This window comes from Lepisma saccharinum, chromosome 1, assembly GCF_977018435.1.
Source record: "Lepisma saccharinum chromosome 1, izLepSacc3.1, whole genome shotgun sequence".
Lineage (NCBI taxonomy): Eukaryota > Metazoa > Arthropoda > Insecta > Zygentoma > Lepismatidae > Lepisma > Lepisma saccharinum.
In genome coordinates this window covers 127,324,282-127,346,245 of record NC_139229.1, presented here as the reverse complement: position 1 = coordinate 127,346,245, position 21,964 = coordinate 127,324,282, and the positions used below count along the sequence as shown (strand labels likewise).

Here is a 21,964-nt window from a genome sequence, read left to right as displayed (position 1 = left end):
ATTTGTGTGCAACAATTATTTTAAAAAAGGAATTAAATTTTAACTAAAGCTAAGCCAGTATCAGTCTGAACTGATAGCAATACTAGTGCCGATACTCTGATTCATGTCAATACCAATACTTGAACATTGTAACAATTGGAAATAGTTCAGAATATTTATATATTTTAATGTACAAGTTATCCACTAGAGTGCTGCATGGGACCACTTTCGCTTGCTCAAACTAGTTTGAGTCTCCCATGCTAGAGCATGCTATACCCGAGCGTACCTCACTTGTAGTGGAATGACTGACGTCCCGTATTTCACAATTACAATTCTAAATCATAATTCCGTATTTTATTAAGTAAGACTGAAATATAATATCAAAGTATGCAATATCTACAGACCGAAACATAAAATGGATACACACGATGACAGACAGACCTGCCTAAGCAATGAAAAATATCACAGTGCAACAAGTACATCATTGTTCACTTGCCGAAAAGGATAATCATATTCTGCAAAATAATACATTGCAGTTATAACATTCAAATCGAACATCATTTTAATGTGACAATAATCTTACAAACATAAAATGTCACACTAGAAGTTTCAGACCATAATAATCTATTTCATTTTCACATATCACTGTCTGTTGTAAGATATACAAAACTGCATTTTAACATGGAGAGGATGACTATGTTCACTTAATTTTCAATTTCATTGCATCTTTTACTTCACGATCCATATTTGAGGGCCCACTACCACAAACAACTTACGGAAATACATGTACTAATAGGCTTCGAGAGTTTAGTGTATTCCACTCATTCGAGCAAAAGACCTATCAATTCTGTATGCCATCTAGCGTTGCCCATGTGAACTATCGAGTGCTCGGACTAGTACTCTATTATCCACTATAGATATCTATCGAGAGCAGAGATGCTTTAAAATAGTCATAATTTCACAAGATATAATAATTTCATCACAAATTTAATTTCTCGCCCACAATGCGGGTGCAAAAGTAATGAAAATTATACAATTCCTATGTTTTCTGGGATATTTAGACTCCATGCAAGTATCACCAGGTATTTTTTGTACACTGTGAGAAACCCAGATTCCAGAAAAGTAACAGCCTGTATCAGCAAATAAATTTAAAACCCAAAAACAATACACACCCTAATTTTTACATACAAGGATCCAAGATGTGAGATCACTGAAGTATTTCTCACATATATTTGTGCATTAAGAAATGTTGTACATCATTACATTTGGAAGTACAGAATGGAAGTTACAGCAATTTAGTAAACATCTGAAAATGCTACAAATCACCACACAGTTAATTGAAATTGGCTGCCAGATCACTTAAAGGACAGGGAAATAAGTGATTAAATTATTAATGCTTTTAAAAATTTCAAAGTAATAAATTAATTCAAAATTAGTTGAAATGTTGTAGAATGACCCAATAAGAAGTTGCAAAATACTATTAAAACTTTTTGGTGTTGTGCCTATGTGTAAAAAAAATAACTAGAATGTGCACAACTTATAGGTAATAGCATTCCATCGACATGTTCCCAGGATAGCAAGAATTAATTACCTAAACCAAAGTCCTGCTGGATCTATTGTTAATGGGCAGTTCAGTCCTGGTCCATTCGGGGAATGCACAACATAAACATATCTTTTCCTGCAAGAGGAAAAAATATTAATTTACATCTGGAGATTTTTCAACTTTTTTAAAAATCAAACAATGTAATATTAACTGTACAGTACATATTAAAATCATTGATTGGTCTGTTGTTTTAAGTCCACTTTATGTACAGTAAGGCTAATCGGGACTGCACCTACAGTTTAAAGTGGGTTCAGAACCACTGTGCCTCCACTGGGTATCGAACCTGTGACCCCTTGATTACAAGGGGAGGCCATATTAAAATCATTTGCACAGACTTATAATAAAATAATCTTGTACTAACTTATACATATTACAGACCTACTGTTTCAACTAATAAACATTCTTCATCAGGAGGAAGTTGAAATTATTCTGCAGCCAACATCGTCAACTTGGGATGGTAATAAAATGTTCAGGTTACAAAATACATATATGGATAAAAACTAGACATGATGTGTCACATCATTTGGAAGGTGCAGAATGGAATTGTACATGTAGCATCAGCTGAATCATAACTTGCTGGGAAAGCTCCATGGAAGATGGAAATCATGGGTGTCATTTTTAATCATTGTTTTTATTGATGACATAAGCTGGTGGGTGGTTTATCATATTTTATTTCTTATTTATCTTCAGTCCACCTTTATTTTGTAGTTCTGCCACTTTCTCCAATATACACTCGCATTGCCTGCATGAAAGCTGATGGATTCCTGCAACTTTCAAGGTTTTTTTCTTTTTTCCCATGTTTTTGAAACTGTTTAAGACTTTAATGTTAGTTTCTAATTAGAATAATGTAATCATATCAACATCTTATTATTCCCCCCCCCCCTATTTATCACTGACGTTCCTTTTTTGTACTCCTTTTATTTTGTTTTCTTCATTAGTGTGCCCTCCATCTTTTATTTTGTGTTTATTCATGACTGATTTCCACATTTAATGTATTAAGCTGTTTTTTGTACCTATTTACTGTGTCAATTTTTCTACAATTCTTCTCTTTCAAGGTCAATTTCAAATTTTAAAAAAATACTTTATGGCTCTTTTTTTATAAAGACCCTCCATGCATTCATTTCGTTATCATGACTCTGCTCTGATCTATTGTGAATATGTTTATTACCAGATTCTTTCCTGAAGACAGTGGTGACATTTTTGTTGTCAATACTTATGTTGAGGTCAAAATAGTATATTCTACCATCATTCTATACTTTTGTACTATTTCATCTCGAAAATGCATCACCAGACTGGCTGTGATATTTGAGACTGGGTCTCTATATTTCTTGTGTTGAACTGGCATAATTTTTGTCTTTCCAGAGATTAGGCTTTAGGATCTACAAGAGCATTTCACGTGGCAAAAATAAAGCTTGAGAGAAATGAGTTTGAGTTTTTGTTTTAAGTCCACTTTATGCACGGATTGGCTAATTGGGACCTACAGCTTAAAATGGAATCTGAACCAGTTTGTACTGTAGTTCCACCGGTTACCAAACCTGGGACCACCTGATTACAAGATGATGACTTTACCACTATGCTATTGGGGAGGCCCTTGAGAAAAATGAGTCAAGTCTTTAAAACACATTACTACCATTTAATTAACACAGGTACTTATAACCTAAAAATTTACATGTAAATGATGCAATTGTACCGTGCGTCCATTTCGATCTTCAGCCCAGAGATCGGGAGAAGCGTGGCGGGGGACGCTGAAGGAGATGCCTACATTTGCGGCCTGTAATGCCCGCTTATTTTTATGGACATTGCAGACATTTATATAAATATTGCAAAACGAGCACTAACCTGTGTTATAAGAGTTGTTCAAAGTGATGTCCACCTACATTCACACATTCCTGGCATCGCTTGATGAAATTTTGACACACACGCAAAAGTTCTTCTTCCGTAATTCTTCCAAGTTCTGCCCTTATATTGTCTTTTAGTTCGTCGATGCTATGAGGGTTATTTCGGTAGGCTCTATTTTTTAAGGTTCTGATTATCATCTCTTCCCTAGACTGAAAAAAGTTCTGAAATGACAGAAATTTAGAAGTGATAACGAGGTTAGAGCAGCTGCCTAACAGTTTTTTTGTAGACCAGGAGAAATATTTTTTTTTTCGGAGGGGTTAGAGAAGTTGGAGCAACAAAGTGCCAAGTGTGTAGACCTTCGGGGAGAATACGTTGAATAGCCTGAAACTTTCGTGCCTGTATCTAAAGTCCTTCTGGGTCAGGCCGAGAACTTATCAGCCCCTCCCCCCCCCTCGAAACGTGAACCTTGCGGCTGGCATTCCAATCGTCTCACTGACACAACACACATACACACTGCAATAACACAAACAAGTAACTGCAAGTAACCAAGAATAATACTCTTGCGCACAGTACGAAATTTACACGCTCTTGGTTTACATCTACTCGCCACTAGTGTTGCCCACGGGACGAGATGGGACAGGCTTTTAAAAATTCGAGACGAGACGAGATTGATCATGTGTCCCGAGACAAACGAATATTTTCGAGACGAGACAGCATTTCACAGCATTTCCACGAGACGAGACAGGCCAAAGCAACACTACTCGCCACTATATTCATCTAGTCACGAAGGAACAAAAGACTCGAGCCCGAAGATTTCGGATTGCAAGGAAGCTCACGAAAACAATTGACTATTAACGGTTTCGTCTGCAGCGTAATTTTTATACAGTGTTGCACATTCGAAACCTCCAAACGATCCCCATCGACACAAAACTCTTTCAAGGATATAAACTTAAGCAGGACGTTACTGGTCAAAACTATGATTAAAATGTTTATTATCTGTGGCTTAACTTCCAAAGTGCATTTTTTTGTGTATATGGGGGAAGAACTTGGATGAATTACAGATGATGAATTATAACACAGGTTAGTGCTCGTTTTGCAATATTTATATAAATGTCTGCATATGTCCATAAAAATAAGCGGGCATTAAAGGCCGCAAATGTCGGCATCTCCGTCAGCGCCGCCCGCCACGCTTCTCCCGATCTCTTGGCTGAAGATCGAAATGAACGCACGGTACAACCAAAAGATGACTTAACGTTCCATACTTGAATTACCTGGGTTCAATAGGCAATGGAATTTGCAGTAAACCTGGACCTTCTCCTATTCGGGCCATTCTAGCTATTTTGCCTGATTGTGCTCCTGCAGCAATGATAGCTATGGCAAATTTGATTGTTCTTATTTCACCATCTGAAGTTTTAATCTGAAAAGCAACAACAAAAAAGTAAGCACTTTAACCTTGTACCTATCTTGAAGACTATTTTGTTAGGATGCTTAATTTATCTAATTGTCAACAATGCTACAGGACAAATCTTGTTCTCTTTCACAGGAAGTGAAACACCTGCAGTTACACAAAGAAGAAAAGAGTAAATGTGATATAAAAAATCCTTCTGGTAACAGCTCCACAATAAACCAAAGTGAATAAAAAAGTATATGATCAAGCATTACCATGTATCTACAATTGTGCATTTGTATGTGTGTGTGCATCATTACACATGTGGAATGCACACACTTGAAAATCTCTCGTGTGGCGAGAGTTTACAACATAAAAATGTCCCATCTACTAACGGCTAATTTTAAATATTTATTTTCGTTAATGAAGCTTGCGGCGAGAGTTTACATCATAAAAATGTCCCATCTACTAAAGGCTAATTTTAAATATTTATTTCGAATGAAGCTATGTTAAGTGAGCTAATTCAGCATCAGCCAATATCAGGGGAACCCCCATGATGCAAGAGCTGTCTGAGGGCCATTTCATGTGGTCATCACTTTTGAGTCCCATCACCCTGTTATCTGGATTGAACAATATTGGTTCAAGTTTCATCACTTACAGTACGCAATGCTTTCTAAGACTCTGGGAAAACCACATTCATGGACTCTGAATATCCTGGAATTTATTCAAAATGAAGAATTTTCAATAATTCTGTGCCTAACATGATTACATTTAGTTAGACCGCAGATGGCCTACCTAGCCAAGAGTGGACAAATCCAAAGGTGAAAGGAGAGGTAGGTAGAAACGTGTGTGAAACTATATCATGGGATTCACATCAATATTTTTAGATCACTTTTTTTACTATGGTGACATCACTATACTTGAAACTTCAATGTTCAATGCTGCAGTCTAATGTACGGTGGTGTTGCCAAGAGGTAGAAATCAAAAGCTATCACACTATGATATGGCAACACCGTGCATAGACATGTGATTACCGAGAGAAACATTGGTCAGCCATGCAACGCATCTGTTTCGCTTGTCACTAAGTGTGTGATAGTTGAAGTTTTCGAATCGATTCAAAGAGTTATTTGTTTTCTGGCAGTAAGTTATATAATCTGGTGTTCTGAATGGTAAATCGTACAAGTAAAAATGAATAATTCAGTACAGTATTTAAAGTCTGTTCGTTTTAGCTCTTTAACGCTGACATAAAAATACGTGGAAGAGCAACTCCATTGTTGAATATAACGCAAAGTGCAACAAGCCTGAAGTGTGCAAGAAAATATGAGTGGATATGTTGCTGTGAAGTAAGTAATTCATTTGACAAGTTTGCTACAATGAAAGACCACCGCATGGAGTTCATCTTCAAATAGTTAAGGTAAGGTATTTTTTTTTATGAATGCAGCCCTCCTAACATTAAGTAGCATGAGCCGCCACTGTACACATATAATGCAACATTTAGCACAATTACACAAATATTTTTAGCGACGTAACATACGATACGATAGAATATCAGTGCATGGATGGATGGATGGAACCAGCAGATGAGCAGGAGTTGCAGAAACAGGCAAAGAGAAAAGACGCTGCTGAAAATACTGAGTTTGTAGCATGGATTCACACAGGGTACAACTTTGAAAATAAAACACAAACACATTCATTCTTATGCACCTGTGAACATGACAAGTGCAAGTATGTACTTGTGTCTCATTACTAGGGAGCTAACAGTTTCACGTGATTTTTGCTGCCCCTGTGCATAAATATGAGCCAATAATGGATAACCAAACATGTTTTATTGCTCTGAACACTGCATTTAAAAGTGTTCACATGCATTTCCTCTTATATCTTTTTAACAGATTAGTATCCTAAAACTACAGTGGGATGAAATTTAAGATAAATTTACTTCTACATTGTAGTCCCACTTACCACTAATTTATCCAGTCCCTCATATGTTCCTGGTTCTACACCATCCACAAAAAGATCATGGTGCCGCTTGAATTCAAATCCAACTGCTTCTGCATCTGCGTAATAACACCCCAATGATAAAGCCTTTTGTTTGAATGCTGACACGAGGGCCCACGGATCAAACCTACATTCATGCAACAATAAATATCCATATAACACAAAAACAACAATTATATCTTATTTTAATCATGTGTCAAAGGACCAGCTGACCTGATACTGATGTATTGGTATTGAAAAGTATTGACTGTAATTTAATCACTGATAATGGATGACACTTCATAGTCTGGGTGCCTTGCAGGATGTGCAAAATTACTGCATAACAGTTTTGCTGCAAATTATACAAATGCAAAATTTTCACTTGTTTTTCACTAGTATTGCGAGTAAAAATTTATTTTATCATTAAATGACAGTTACCATATTTGCCGGCATATAAGAGGCAGTGTTTTGTGCACATTTTTGAGGAAATAGCTTTATCATTGAACTTATAATTAATTTATAGTATTTCAAATATAAATTAATATGAAGGTCTACTTTCAACAAATAACTTACCTATTCTAACCAGGAAAGAATATATTTTTATGAATGAAAAAATTTTCAGAAATGAAGGTAATCAAAATTTGAGTATCAGCGTATAAGACACACCTTGTTTTTCAAGCCTATTTTTAAAGGAAAAAAGTGCATCTTATATGCTGGCAAATATGGTACTTAATATTTGGTATAATTTTTTGAATATTTTAAAATAAAACTCTAGTATAATTATGATGTATAATTGCAATGTAATACTTGTATATTAAATATTAATTAATATCTGAACAACTTTAATTGCTACAACATTGATATGGGTATGCTTAAAATAAGCTCACCGGACAAAAAATTGTGCAAAAGCAAGGTGGTTTCCTGATGCCCCTATAGATGGCATTGCAGAGGAGTGGCGTGGTGCATTATGTCTGGATCAGTGCTGTGTGACTATAGCAGTAACATTGATTGCGGAATATGTTGTCCAGTACAGGAATAATGTGTCAAGATGGGCAAAGCCAGGGATGTGTCGGAGTGGCAAAAAGGGCTATCGTGTTTGGGCATGCCCATGGTCACACAGTGAATGAAGTTGCCGGATTTGTTGGTGTATCGACACGAACTGTCCAACGTGTGTACAAGGAATGGTGTCCCACTGGTGGCAATGAAACATGGCATGGGAACTGTGCTCAGAAAAAGATCCTAACCCAGAGGGACCGGAGACGAGTGTGACGTCTTGTGAATGACAATCGGTTTCAAAGAAGACAGGAATTGTTTCAGTCAGTGAATGAAGGTCCATCCCAACCAATTTCCGAGCGAACATTGCGACGAGAACTTTGCCATGGACATATAGAGTCAGGTACCTCGAAAGAGGCCTTTGCTCACAGCAACACATAAATTTGCACGTCTGACATAGGTCAGACAACACTGAACTTGGACAGTGGCAGACTGGAGGCGTGTAATGTGGTCTGATGAATTGCGATTTTGCCTCTTGCACCGACGGTCAAATGAGGCATTTCATCCTCAGTGTGTGGAAGGTGTAGTTCAGGCAGGATGTGGTTCTGTGATGTTTTGGGGGTTTTTTTCTTACTATGCACTGGGCCAACTCATTCAGGTGACCGTAATCATGAACCAGTATGTTTATTTGGACATTCTCGGTGATCAGGTGCTTCCCTTCAGTCAACATCTTCATGATGAGCATGCTGTGGACCCCCCCATTTACCAAGATGACAACTGCCGTGTTCACAGGGCAGCATGCGTATGTGAGTGGTTTGATGAACAGTCAGGCACCATATCGCACCTCGCTTGGCCTGCTAAATCACCTGATCTTAAACCACATACAACATTGTGGGACTATTTGGAACAGCGGGGAAAATGCCGAAATCAGCATCCCGGCAATTTGGAGGCCTTATACGTAATATTCTGATCAGCGAGTGATGTCAACTGGATGTGGAATACATGCAGAACCTTGTGGACTTCTTATCTCGATGAAACGAGGTGGTTATCAGGGCCAGAGGTGGTGTTACTCGGTATTAGAGTGATGTCTCCAGGGGGTGACTAATTTTTTGTCTGGTGAGCTTATCAGCTCAACACTAGTAGAAGGAGAGATGTTCCAGAAGCATCAATAATAAAGTATATAAATGTTCATACATTATTACAATATGTTCGACAGGACTATGCATTAGCTATGCCTCCCTGATGGCATAGTGTTAATCTTGTCACCTTGTAATCAAGGGGTCCCAGGTTCGATATCTGGTGCAGGCACATAGTGGTTCGCATCTCACTTTAAAACTGTAGGCCGAGTCCTGATTAGCCTTTCTGTGCATAAAGTGGACTTAAAAACAAAAAATCAAACTATCCATTATTAAAATGCAACATTTAGACTCCCACCTGATATCTCTCAATGTAACTTGAGTTTGAGTTTTTCTTATAATATCACTTTAACAGTCCTTTCTGCACAGCTAGGTTATTCGGGACTGGTTTACAGTTTAAAGTGGGATCTGACCCACAATGTGCCTCCACTGGGTATTGAACCTGGGACCCCTTGAGTGTAAATGCATGCCAACTTGTAGCTCCTGCATTTATTATTGAAATATCTGGTGTGCAAGGAGACACAAGTGTAATTTTGCATCCTCTGATATCAAGCTATTTGATTTATCTGACCACTAATGAATGAGAAAAACATCAAAACAAAACCTACCACTTACCAGCCTTCATGTTTCAAGCCCTGGCAACCTAATGCTACTCCTTCTGTATTCAGCCAAGGAAAGCGTTCCTTTAATTTCCCTGGACTTAGAAGTTCATTTTTTGCACCCAGCTTCCTATGAATAATGAAAAAATATATAGCACAGCAACATAAGAATATTACAGCATTACACATGCTTTTATGTGCAAATAGATGTAATGATAACATACAAATGTTATGTTATCAGAAGCATGGTTTACTACCCACCAGAAAACAATGCTTGATTGCTAAATAAAATACTCTTTCAACCAAATTACACATTCTTGGATGGTATTTTTGACCATATCAAATGTGACTGATAACCCTCAGAAAGTATTCTTGCATAAAATATGAAAAATATGTTCATATCAAATTAGATCTCTGATAAAACAATTAAGAAAACTACTATTCAAAAGATCTCCCACATAACCGAATGATAGTGCTTTTTCATTTGGTGTAACTGGTCCCAGGTTTGATTACCAATGGAAGTTCCAAATTTCGGTGTTGATCCGGCATCACTAGGACAATTTAAAAACCAGAAAACAGTGGTGATAGGACATGATGCACTGACCAGGTATGAATTTTGGGGGGGTTTGGGGCATTATCTGGGTTTACAAATTTTAGGATAATAATGTGGAAATCTCCCAACTGAAAATGTAGCAAGAAATACTTTCTTATATAGAACAAATCATTATTTCCCACCACTTCAACTCTAGTGGAAATATTGAATAAGAATATATTAAATGTGGGTGGTAAGAAATTGAGTGCACATGTGTAGCATCTTACAATTTAAAGGTCCCTTTTTACCACAACCTCATGCATTTTGCATACAAGTCTCCATAATTTATCATTCAGATTCCATTGAAGAATTCTGCTAAGTGTGGAGGATAATATTGAGGTGATCCTGCTAGTGGACACCTAAAGCTGCAGGGAGTTGTCCTCTTCCAGAACATCCAGGATCACACATGATACAGTTTAGACAATTTGATACAGAAGTTCAAATCATCCAGCATCATTGCAGATATACTGAGAACAGGATCCTACAAAACAGTAATTATGCCACATCAACATTCGTTCAAGCACCCTTGGAAGGGTATGAGACAACTATTCTTGGAGACAGGTTGTATCCACAAGTATCAGTTGCACCAGAATCTGACGAATGCTGAAGCATAAACTATAAACTGCAACTTCTGCACCTCACGAGTGAAGATGATTACAATCGACAGGTGCAGTTTTGCGAGTGAGGAACACATTGTGCAGCATGGAATGCAGTATTCACAGCAGGCATTTTGTTCTCGGAAGAGGATAATTTGTATGTGAAGGATGAAGCGAATTGCCTAATGTACATTAATGGAGTAACAGCAACCTAGATTGGTTCAGTAATAGCAAGCAAACTGCAGGGCAGAGAACAGTTAATGGAACACACAGATCATTGGACTAATCTTAATCAACGACAATCTCACAGCTGACAAGAACTTGAAAATGCTGCAGGACCTTGTCATGCCGTTGGTACTGAATGAGGAGAGAGAGTTTCCAGGCACTTTTCAGCATGACAAGGTGCCTGCACATTTCATTAACCAGGTGTGACACTGCTTTGATTTGAAATTTCCAGGATCATGCATTAAATGACAGGGTCCTGTGGAGTGGCCACCATGATTTCCTGACCTAAAACCCCTGGACTTCTACTTGTGGGGTCATGTGAAGGCACAAGTGTACTCGTACGAGGTGAAGATTGCCTTTAAGCAAAGAACTGAAGCTTGTGCATCTACATAATACAGGCTGTTCAACGAGATTGGTTGGAATGCCTACATATGTGTATCCAGAATAATGGTGGTCATATTAAGTGAAGGGATTTTAGTGAAATGCCTATGTATGGAGACTTTGGCCCACAGTAACAATATCAATATAACGATATTGATTTAGTTTATTTTACTTTATTTTTCCACTTTGCTAATTCAGAAGATGAGGATGAGTGATACGATGAATTTGATAAAGGAACACTCACAAAGAACATCCATGCTAAAACTGGGATTTGAACCTGGGACCCTTCATATCATAGCATGCTGTGTTAAACACTCTGCCACGGAGTTCAGCAATATAACTGATAAAGGGTCAGCTACTGATAAATCACGATCAGCTTCAAACGATCCCTACTTGATCTAATGCACGTATATACAATTTGGATGTGAAACACCTTGATACCAAAGTGATGTATGTAATACTCTTTTCCATAATTTATATTCTAAGATATGGCTTAACTGCGATAGAGTAGAGTTATTTCAATCTTGCAAAAAAAAAAAAAAAAAAGTTACTATTTGTCTTAATTTTAACAGACTGGATTTCAAATCTGGAAATTACTTCTTTTGATAACTTACACCTGCAATCTGTGGTTTTCTTCCAGTTGCTCTGCACTCTTTTCTGAAGCTAGGAAAAGATATCCATTGGGGGTAAATTGCACATCTGGAGGGTCACAATTCTCCACTGATAAGTGTTTTTGTATATTACGCATGAATTCTGCACCATACAGAGACAATTCAATATTCTCTTGTAAGGAAAACTGTTGCCTCAATCCTCCACAAGATAATGTAGTCGAAGCTTCTGCATACTGAAAAGATACAAAATAATTAGTATAATGTTTTTTATTCTACATCACACACAAATATACATTGCTCATGGGGAAGTTGGTGACATTTAGACAAATTATTGTATTTCAATAATAGGAACACACAGATGTTAAGTATGATGGCATATCAATTTTTATTTTCCTTGCTGGATGAATATCCAAATGACTTAAAAGTGAGGTGGATTGCTCTGTGTGTATGCATGAGCATATGGATGAACGGGACAGGGCAAAATAAAAATTGGTATAATTCACTTCAAGTTAAGCTTATAATTTTGATAATCACTAACATAAACAGAGTTCAGATAATTACTGTAAAACCTTAAAATACAGGAAAATGTGAAATCCGTGAAAGTAAATTTAGGGTTCCACTGTATTCATTTGCAAGTAGCCTGGCAATTGCCTTCGCAATACAGTCAACATCAATTTGGGAAGGGGGAACTGAACCTGAGACCTGAATAAAAGATGAGAGTGCCGACTCCTTGGCTATGCAAAGCCCAATCCGTGTCATGGGTGTTTGGCATCCACTATGCAAACTTTGATTTGTGAGCACATATGGGAAAAAAAAAGGCAGCAAACATACATCACAAGGTATCCATTTTTAGTTTCAGGAGAGGTCCCTTTTCATGTGTGAAAGCTGAGCTAGGACAACACCTGCATTAATGCAGACCCTTTGTCCACGTAGGTGATGAAATTTAACATGCCACTTTGCAAACATACTGTGGTCCAGATAATGTTCTGGAGAGTCATATTTGTATTGATACCTCATTTTGTTCAGTACAAATTAGGCTCCAAGACTCATATAAAACAATTTTGCTTTATCAAGTGCAAGAAGAAAAATACATTTCTTTCAATAAACTTCAACTTCGACCACAACTCAAGGAGGCAATGCCTACAGCATTGGCTGTCTTACAGGGGTGCCACGAAATGTTCCAATATTTTCACTGAAATTTAATCATTGATATGATTCTTCTAAATATGTGCTAATTTAGTACTTTTTACATAAAAAATGTTTCTGAATTTGAAATATGAGTTTATTTTTTAAATTAAGGCAAGCAACCTAACCACACTAATAGAGCGTTGCAAGTGTTAGATAGACCTACAGTATGCCACTGTTACAGCACAAAACAAAGAAGAGAGCAGCAAATGTTGCAAAGCATCTGCACCTACAGAATACCAAATCTCGGGTGTGCTACACACTCCAGAAAAAAACTAAAAGACTACACAAACAAAATCAGGCTGGTCCACTTTTTAGTCTACCTTGTCGAAATGTAACAGGAGATTTCATAATAAAAATATAATGAAAGTACAGTAAAGCCTCGTTAATCTGGAGTAATGGGGGGATAATTATTTTTTTTTAATTCAAAATATTGGGTGCGTCAGCACTTATGCTATTTTGCACCTGTCACTTTATATGGGGTCCAGCCCCTTACCAGAACTAAAATAACATAACTGTAATGTCGTGTCGTAACTAAAATATTCTGACCTGCTAAAAGCTGAGTCTGTAATGTAAAGGGGCACTCAGCACACACAGGACAACACACATAGTTATACTGGCCATATGGAAGTGAGGTTGACAATTAGGTAATGGAGGGATAAGTTGACCAGTTTAACGAAAGTCCGGATTAACTGAAATAAGCTAAAAGAACAGTAGAAAGTGCATTAAAACTCCATTTATAGCAACAAAATTCTGCGGGAAACAGAATTTCATCAGTGGTTGACTGCTCTTTCTTTGGGAAGTTGTCTTGTTGACTTCTAGCCACATTTAAAACGTTGCATTCGGTTTTTTTTCTTTCTTTTTGTTTGACTGTCCGGATTAAGCGAAGTCCAGGTTATCGGGGTCTGGATTAACAAGGTTTTACTGTATATAGATAATGATGAATATGATAGGAAACCTTTGCATGTTCAAATCTGGGACCGATAGTTTCAGAGCATGCTCCACTAACTCCTGGATTATGGAGGTCTGTAGTGTATTACTAGTATTTTTTCATATTTCTAATTAACTCATTATTCTAATATAGTTTTACTTATTACTATATCATGTGAAAGGTAATCAAACCTAAAATTTAACACACTTCAAATGTAACATTTAAATTTATAAATTTTGTTTTACTTAGATATTTCAACTTCCTATTATTGGCTAATAAATGATTATTTATTTGGCACATACAATAACAATGTGAATATCAAAATAATAAAAAATCTGGTGCCAATAATTGTAGAGATTGACACCACAGAAAAACAGTTTTTGCATTTTAAGGTTCAATACTTTTAGCAATTTCATGTTGTTAGGGTTCATGCTGTTAACACTTGCATGCTTTTCTGGTCTTCATGTTTTCATACAACAGTATTTCACAAAATGTATGGGTGAAAAGTACTCTGACATGCAAGAGATTTTAATCATGAGGGTCCCATTCGGGGACCAATATCTCAATTACTGGTAGATACTATGTCTTGAAACAATTTTTATGTTATGCAAAACATCAAAATCTGCTGATTAAAAAAAGATGCAGGTTTTAAAGGGTATGTTATACCACTTACCCAATTTATTAATGCTGTTTATTTGTACTGTTAATATACATGAAATGTGCTTATATCTCCACATACCTGTTCATGTAATTAATTAAATACGTTTGTGGATACATTAACACATTTCATGTGTACCTATATTAATACCTTATGCATCAAAAGTCCTGTACTATGAATTGTACTGTTTAGCATTTGCCTGAAGTGACTAACAAAAACCATTGAGAGGCCTTGCTCAGGGTGGCCTCTCAAATATGAATCAGCCTCCTTAACCACTTACCCTATCTTGTTCTGTACAAGCTGCAGTAAGATACAACTTAGGTGCCTTACAACATTTAGTTGAGGTTTTTTAATGCAAATAAGCAAGTCCTAATGTTGATTTACCAATACTTCATTTGTATGTTGAAGTGGAGTACTCTGAAAATTTGACCTGGTTTACTGCAACAATTCTTATTTATTGAAATAGAAATAAAACACCAATGCAGGCATGCAAATAAAACGAAGACAGAAGTCCGACAACTTTAAAATTCCGCCGCTGCAGTGCTGCGGTCGGTGTCCCATGCATGCGCACTGTGTACCTACATCTGTTGGCAAGCCACATACGCCATTGCGGCAACAATCGATTGTGTATACATTTGCTTTTGCGTATTTAAAATCCCTTAGCCGATTGAGAATCCCGCCGCCGACTGTGAAATACGTGCTGTTATTTGTTTTCTTAGTGCTAAAGGCATGAAAGCAGTTGAAATTCACCGTCAGATTTGTGAAGTGTACGGACAAAATATTATGAGTGATGGAATGGTACGCAAATGGGCAAGAGCTTTCAAAGATGGCCGAAAGAATGTTCATGACGAGGAACGGAGTGGGCGACCCTCAGTGATCACTGTCGATTTGCTGCAGAAAGTCGACGAAAAAGTGAAAGAGAACAGACGCTTCACGATTTCTTCGTTATCAGAGGAGTTCTCTGAAGTTTCAAGAAGTGTTATCTACGAAATTGTTCCCGAACGCTTAAACTATTGAAAATTGCTCACGATGTGTACCAAAAATATTAACTGAGGTGCACAAAAGCAAACGTTTGACTTTTCTTGTCAAGATCTCATCGCATCATTTGGCTGGGAACAATTTGATCATCCTCCACACAGCCCCGATCTAGCACCACGTGTATCTGCAACTGAAGAAGAATCTCGGAGGTCAGCACCACGATGACGACGATAGCCTCAAAACTGTCGTGTTGCAGTGGCTGTCAACTCAGGCGGCAAACTTCTATGACGACGGAATACAAAAGCTTGTTGTTCGATATGATAAGTGCCTTAATATTGGTGGCAATTATGTGGAAAAGTAGATAAAAGTGTGGTCATTCATGTAACAATAAAATTGTTACAAAAAGTTTACTTGTTTTTTGTACATATCAAAACGGTACTTACTTAAAAAATACGCCTCGTATATATGGAAGTGTCATGGGAGAATACTCCACTGATATGTTGACACTTCTAAAACATATAAAGCCTCATGCATGCACATCCAAGCCATAGCTAATGATCAACACATTTTAATAGCAATGTCATGCAAGGTTACATTATTTTTTAAAATGATATTAGCTTAACAAGCAAAACCTAGGGAAACAATTAGTAATGGTTCCGAATGTTTAATGATTTTTGCAACTTTCATATATGAGTGTTAGGAAGTACTTTAGAATACTAGAAATGATTGGAGAAATAAGTTCAAGGCTTGGGGAAATTAATTAGAACAGTTTCAAGCTTCACTAAGTAGAATTTAACAGAGAAATTATGATTTGATGGATTGATTGAGTTGGTGTCTTAAGTCAATTTTATGCACAGTAAGCCGCATATTACAGTACCAGACACATTAAAATAACATATTTTGTGTTTCGCATGGTTCATACTTACCAATTGTGTATTGCAGAACATAGTTCAAGGTGCCATTATGCTTTTTACATGAAAACAAATACAATTTTTCATATTCTGAGTGCTTTATTTATTCCTTTCTTTGCTTCTGGAACACACAATATGGCGAGCACATCTTGACTCACGTTGTGGGTATGCAGTGTTTCAATCTTCTTCACCGAAAAATACCTACTATCGTGTTCCTCACCGGTGGAAATTATACATTATGCACGGGTAGCTAACAGATAGCCCCACAAACCATACACGGAAAGCCCCACAAACCATTCACGGATAGCCCCACGAACAATTATGCACGGTAGCTGACCGATAGCCCCAGGAACCATTTCCAATAAGGCTACGTTAGGCAAGCATAGTAAAAAAAGGGGGGTTTGAAACACTGACATGGGTTTACGTCATCAAATGTACGCAGCATCCAGTTGTCGTAGCGCAAGCAAATGAAAGCAATGGCAATTGTGCATCGGTGAGATATTTCTCTTGAAAAATACATGATTTCCCAGTCAAATATATTCCACGATGAAAGAAAATACCTCGACGAAAGTTGTAAACCTTGGAGAAATTAATTTCCGTAAGTAGTTTCTTGTGTAAAATTGAAGAAATGTGTCTCCGATGTATGAAACTGTTACCATTACATCTTCATACTCCATGCATTGAAGTAGGTGACAGCAGCACTCTGTATCCAAGAGGAAAGTATATAAATGGTTGCTCGCAAATAAAAAAAAATTACATATAGAAGTGTGTGGAAGGGAAAATCGTTCTCCAGACAAAATGCCGCAACAAATCACAAAATCTCTGAAGTATGTGTTAACAGACATACATAGAAATTGAACCATGTAAAAAATGCCTGAGTACCATGATGAATTCTGAATTAAACAATCGGAAATCTTGCCAAACAAACTACAAAGAAAGAAATCATTCTATAAAGAAGGCAAAATGAGTGTGCAATTGTTCTACTGTACGTGCAAGGAAAATATTCTCGGTATTACTCATGCACACATCTGTTCCAATACTTACCTCAAATTGTGAACCGGAATTATATGACAGTTGTTTAGACTTCATACTTACAGTAGGGTCTTTTTCTACAACAACAACACTGAGTGCTCCTGGAACTCTTTGGCTTAACCAGTAGGCTATAGATGATCCCATTATTCCTCCTCCAATTATTACAATATCGCAGTGTTGTGGAATTCCAGTTCCTGAAAATCTTCTTGTGGACTTTATATTGTGCAAGTGTCGGTTCTTAAAATCCACAATATCGTCCTTTAATATTCTTGCTGTTCTCTTGAACGGATTTTCAGGTTCTGGGATTGTATAACCCTTTTCATTTTCCCGCTTACAGAAATGTCGGTAATAGTAATCAAAACACGCACTAGTCCTGTTATCAAACAATTTTACTTCTTTGCATGTGTGTACACTTAAACACTGGCGTATGGATGTTGAGAATAACGCTCTTGACATCTTGGGTCTTCGAGCTTGGTTCACTTAGAGTACTGTGTACTGCAGTTGTTCCTGAATAATTATCTATATAGTGGTGAAGAGGAGGGGTAATAATGGGATGTTCTTATCTGAAGTATACAAGATAATTTTAAGTTAATACCGGTTAATACCAAACAGCTTCACTCATGTGTTATATGTTGTGACCTTCACCCTGTGTGTGCTCCTTGTTATGCAATTGTTTTCCATAGCACTTTACAGTTTCGCCACCAGATGGCGAAGATCTCGTAACATGTGTGGCTGCTTGTTAGCCGCCTCTCGTCTGCTAAATGCCTGAGGGTTTGACACGTCCAGTTCATGGGGTTGGACAAGCAATATCCGACCTTGGCGAGTTTTGTGCTGTGAGAAAGAACACAAAAGATAAACAGTTTACTGATTTTACGAAAACGATAGAAGGGTTTTTAGCATATAAACAAGTTTAATTTTGGCTCAAGTAAAACTGACTTTGTAACAGTGTTCGAATTCATTATTGTGTGTTTTAATCTTGATGAATTTAGGAAGATACTTTGGATTTCAAGTTCAGGTTAGTTCATGTTTTGCACTTCTACTAACAACTGATTCCTGCATGTGCATGATGCAAACCACATAACAGGCCCGTCGTTGGGGACGGCATTTTGTGACCGAGTGTTAAAAAGCGAGAGAACGCTTCTGTTGGAATGTTGAATGAAAATTCATGTAGTTATATAACTTTTAATATATTACACACGTGAATTTAAATTATCAAGATAATCGGAACCCTACAGGTAAAAACAGTGTTCTAAATAGGTGATATGAGTCGAATAGCAAGAATCTCGAGATCATGCTTCCGAAGTTTCAAGGTTCGAACCCCAGTGAGTATGGATGTTTCATTGAGTTTTATATCCTGATGATAAATCTAATGAAGACTTGGTGGTTATATTCAATCGATGTGTTTTGTTTTCGGGCTCCTCGTTTAATACTGTCCGGGTCCTCTAATAAAACTAGTACGCAAGAATTTTTTTCCTAATCTATTTCTTTCCGAGGCAACAACGATATTAATTTAATAAGGCGCCAATATTTTCATGGGGTTTCGCGACGTTTCCTTGTTTTGATGGTGGCGCTTCCTCGTCGCAGTGCCCAGGGCGACATCTCAGAGCTGCGTCAGACAAAATACAAATTAAATTTTATCATTGCTATATCTGTGTATGATTGTTGACAGCAGGATTAAAAATATGCCGAATGCGTTTTCAAAGTTTGTCCCAATTTATGCACAGATAGGCTAATCGGGACTGGGCCTACAGTTGAAAGTGGGATACTCATACTGATAGTGGCGCGGTCCGCGTCATCAAAAATTTGGGAAGGATTTTTCTTAAAATAATATCAAATTCAACATGTATATATTTTTCTAAAATATATGTAAAAAAAAAAGTTTACACCTTGGCACCAAGGTCTGTGTGAAATTGCAAATATTCGTCTTTCAAATGGTTGTATAGAGCAACCACAAGGAAAAGAACCTTCGACGAAAAGTCTTCGCGGAGCTTTCCATTCTTCCGTTCAGCTCGGGCCGTAAGGAAGCATGCTCCACTCTGCACCTCCCCTCCACACGAGAGTACGGTGCACAGGAGTCGCGGGTCTGCGCAGGTTTTTTTGCTTGTGGTTCCTCCAATAATTTCTGAACACACTTTCTGATATTTGTGGTAAATCTGCTGACGAGTTTCAAAGTGGCGAACCTCAATCGTACCGTAACAAGACTGAAAAATGTAAATATTTGGTGCTGCTTGATATTACGATGATATATTATGTTATGCAGGGCCGCCGTTAATAGAGGCGTACGATGCGTGCCACCGACAGGGCCTCGCGCTTCCGAAATATTTATGTAATATTATTGAATATTTTATTCATTCATTTCTTGTGCAAGTGTTATTACATTAGATGAAAAAAAATGAGAGGAAAACTATATTAGCGATAGAGCTCCATTTATAAGCTTACGTAGTGTAGAAATAAAGGAACTGAAGTTTCAAATGAGGGGTCTGAGGTGAATAGAAAATTTCCGTCTGAACACAGTTATTTTCTTGTTTGTTACTTCCTATCATAAACTATTGTTCGAGGGGATACAGGCGCCGTGCTTCTTTGTGCTGAAGCTGAAATACACCAAATTTGAGTGTGTACCACCCCCGCGATCTTGTGGAAAGATTGTTTTGATTGATTCATTGACTTTGTGTTTTAAGTCCACTTTATGCACAGTAAGGCTAATCTGGACTGGACCTACAGTTTAAAGTGGGATCCGAACCACTATGTGCCTCATCCGGGTATCGAACCAGGGACCCCTTGATTACAAGGCGACGACGCTACCACTGCGCCATCGGGGAGGCCTTGAGGAAAGATGGAAAGGAGAGGATAGACCGTTGTCTCGGTCGGCATGTTCCATTGTGTGAAACAGATTCCAGATAATAATGTTATTTTTACTTCCTCAAAACTCCTCCCATATAAGGGACATTCGCAGATTTTGCCAACAAGGTTCAAATCAATCTGTTATCGTTTGACACAGTATATTGCGACTGCTTACCTACTGTCAAAATATGCAGTGTACTTAAAAATCTGGTTACAGCGCCGATAACAACCGCCAGTGAAAAAAAAAAACTTATCTTGTTTGACATTAATCAAGACTCATTTGAAAACTGGAACCAAGGTGGTCCAATCGGTAGGGTGTCTTGAAACTTGGCCTTAAGCTATTTGAGAACTAAATGTATGCATGAAGAGACACCTCACTGACCACATAATTGACATATGAAGTGATTTAGTGTCAAAATTCGACTTTCTTGATGGGATTGAAGACTTGGCTACACAAAAGGCGAGAGATAGATTTCGTACGAAAGGTCAGCTGGATGGTTTTCTCTAAAGGAATTACCTATAGCTACTATCAGCACTATCTGAAACCTTCGTGCATTCAAAAATGTGCATACCAAATTTAAGGCCCCGGTGGCTCAGTCGGTAACGCGTCTGACTACCATGCTAAAGGTCCCGGGTTCGATCCGCGTGATGCTGATCACATCACCTCCACTCACGACCGGATCAAGAAAGTGTGGGGCGTAACCCCCACACCCCCTATACGCCTTCATGGCGTGGTGCTATGCAAAGGGGAGAACTTTTTTACAAAATTTAAGTGACATATAAACACATTTCTGTACGTGTATATGGATATACACAAGGTGACGCTGTGAACCACCGACTATTGATTGATTTAGTATATTTTGCTTCGCTTTTCTGCCATCTTTGGCTAATCACGTGTACGAGGATGAGTGATGTGATGAATTGATGAAGGTACACTCGCAATGAAGAAGCATTCCCAGGCCGGGATTCGAACCCGTTATCCCTCGGGTAACGCTTCTTAGCACTCCGTCACGGATAGGGTTACCAGTTCGCTGCAACGAAAATGTAGGACACAAAACATTCTCAATAAATAAAACATATATCTATAGAACACGTTAGAAAGTAGTTGAAGAATGACACTTTTCAGTTTTTAAAAAATGAATTCTCAATGAAATGCAAAATTTCAACACTTTCAATCATACTAATCAATGCACCTCTTACTATCAAAACTTCAGGTTTATTCAAACTATATTTATGTTAGAGTGGACAGTCAAACTCTGAAATTATAGGGACCAATACTAAACATTTTACAGACTTTACGAAAAAATAATTTCTCTCGCGAGTCTGTTGTGCTGATGGTAATGAAAGTACTCTCTCAACATTTCCATTATGACCTGTAATGGCAAACAAATATTCAGCAATTACCGTAATTTAAAATTATTCCAGAAGTTTCATCTTGGGGTAGTTTTTAGTTCAATAACAGGGTGTCTACCAAAATAACACATTCAGAATTGACTTTTTCTGGACATTTATA

General features: G+C 37.6%; 2 protein-coding genes across 3 annotated transcripts in view; one reads left to right on the top strand and one right to left on the bottom strand.

The window, feature by feature from the left end:
- Positions 1-18,331, bottom strand: part of LOC146000890 (FAD-dependent oxidoreductase domain-containing protein 1-like) — a 32,798-nt gene extending 14,467 nt beyond the window's left edge. The window contains exons 1-6 of one of the 2 annotated variants that reach the window (XM_083138407.1): positions 17,674-18,331; positions 11,919-12,148; positions 9,527-9,640; positions 6,768-6,930; positions 4,693-4,838; positions 1,571-1,657 (exon numbers count right to left, since the gene is read on the bottom strand). In XM_083138407.1, coding sequence (XP_082994533.1) covers positions 1,571-1,657; positions 4,693-4,838; positions 6,768-6,930; positions 9,527-9,640; positions 11,919-12,148; positions 17,674-18,066 — 1,133 coding nt within the window. In that variant the 5' untranslated portion in view covers positions 18,067-18,331. Of the gene's footprint in view, positions 1-1,570; positions 1,658-4,692; positions 4,839-6,767; positions 6,931-9,526; positions 9,641-11,918; positions 12,149-17,622 lie in introns of both variants that reach the window. The other variant, XM_083138406.1, reaches the window with a different exon arrangement.
- LOC146000874 (E3 ubiquitin-protein ligase TRIM45) overlaps positions 18,326-21,964 on the top strand; it is a 118,106-nt gene continuing 114,467 nt past the window's right edge. The window contains exon 1 of the mRNA XM_083138405.1: positions 18,326-18,625. The gene's annotated coding sequence lies outside the window, so the exon portion shown is untranslated. The remainder of the gene's footprint in view (positions 18,626-21,964) is intronic.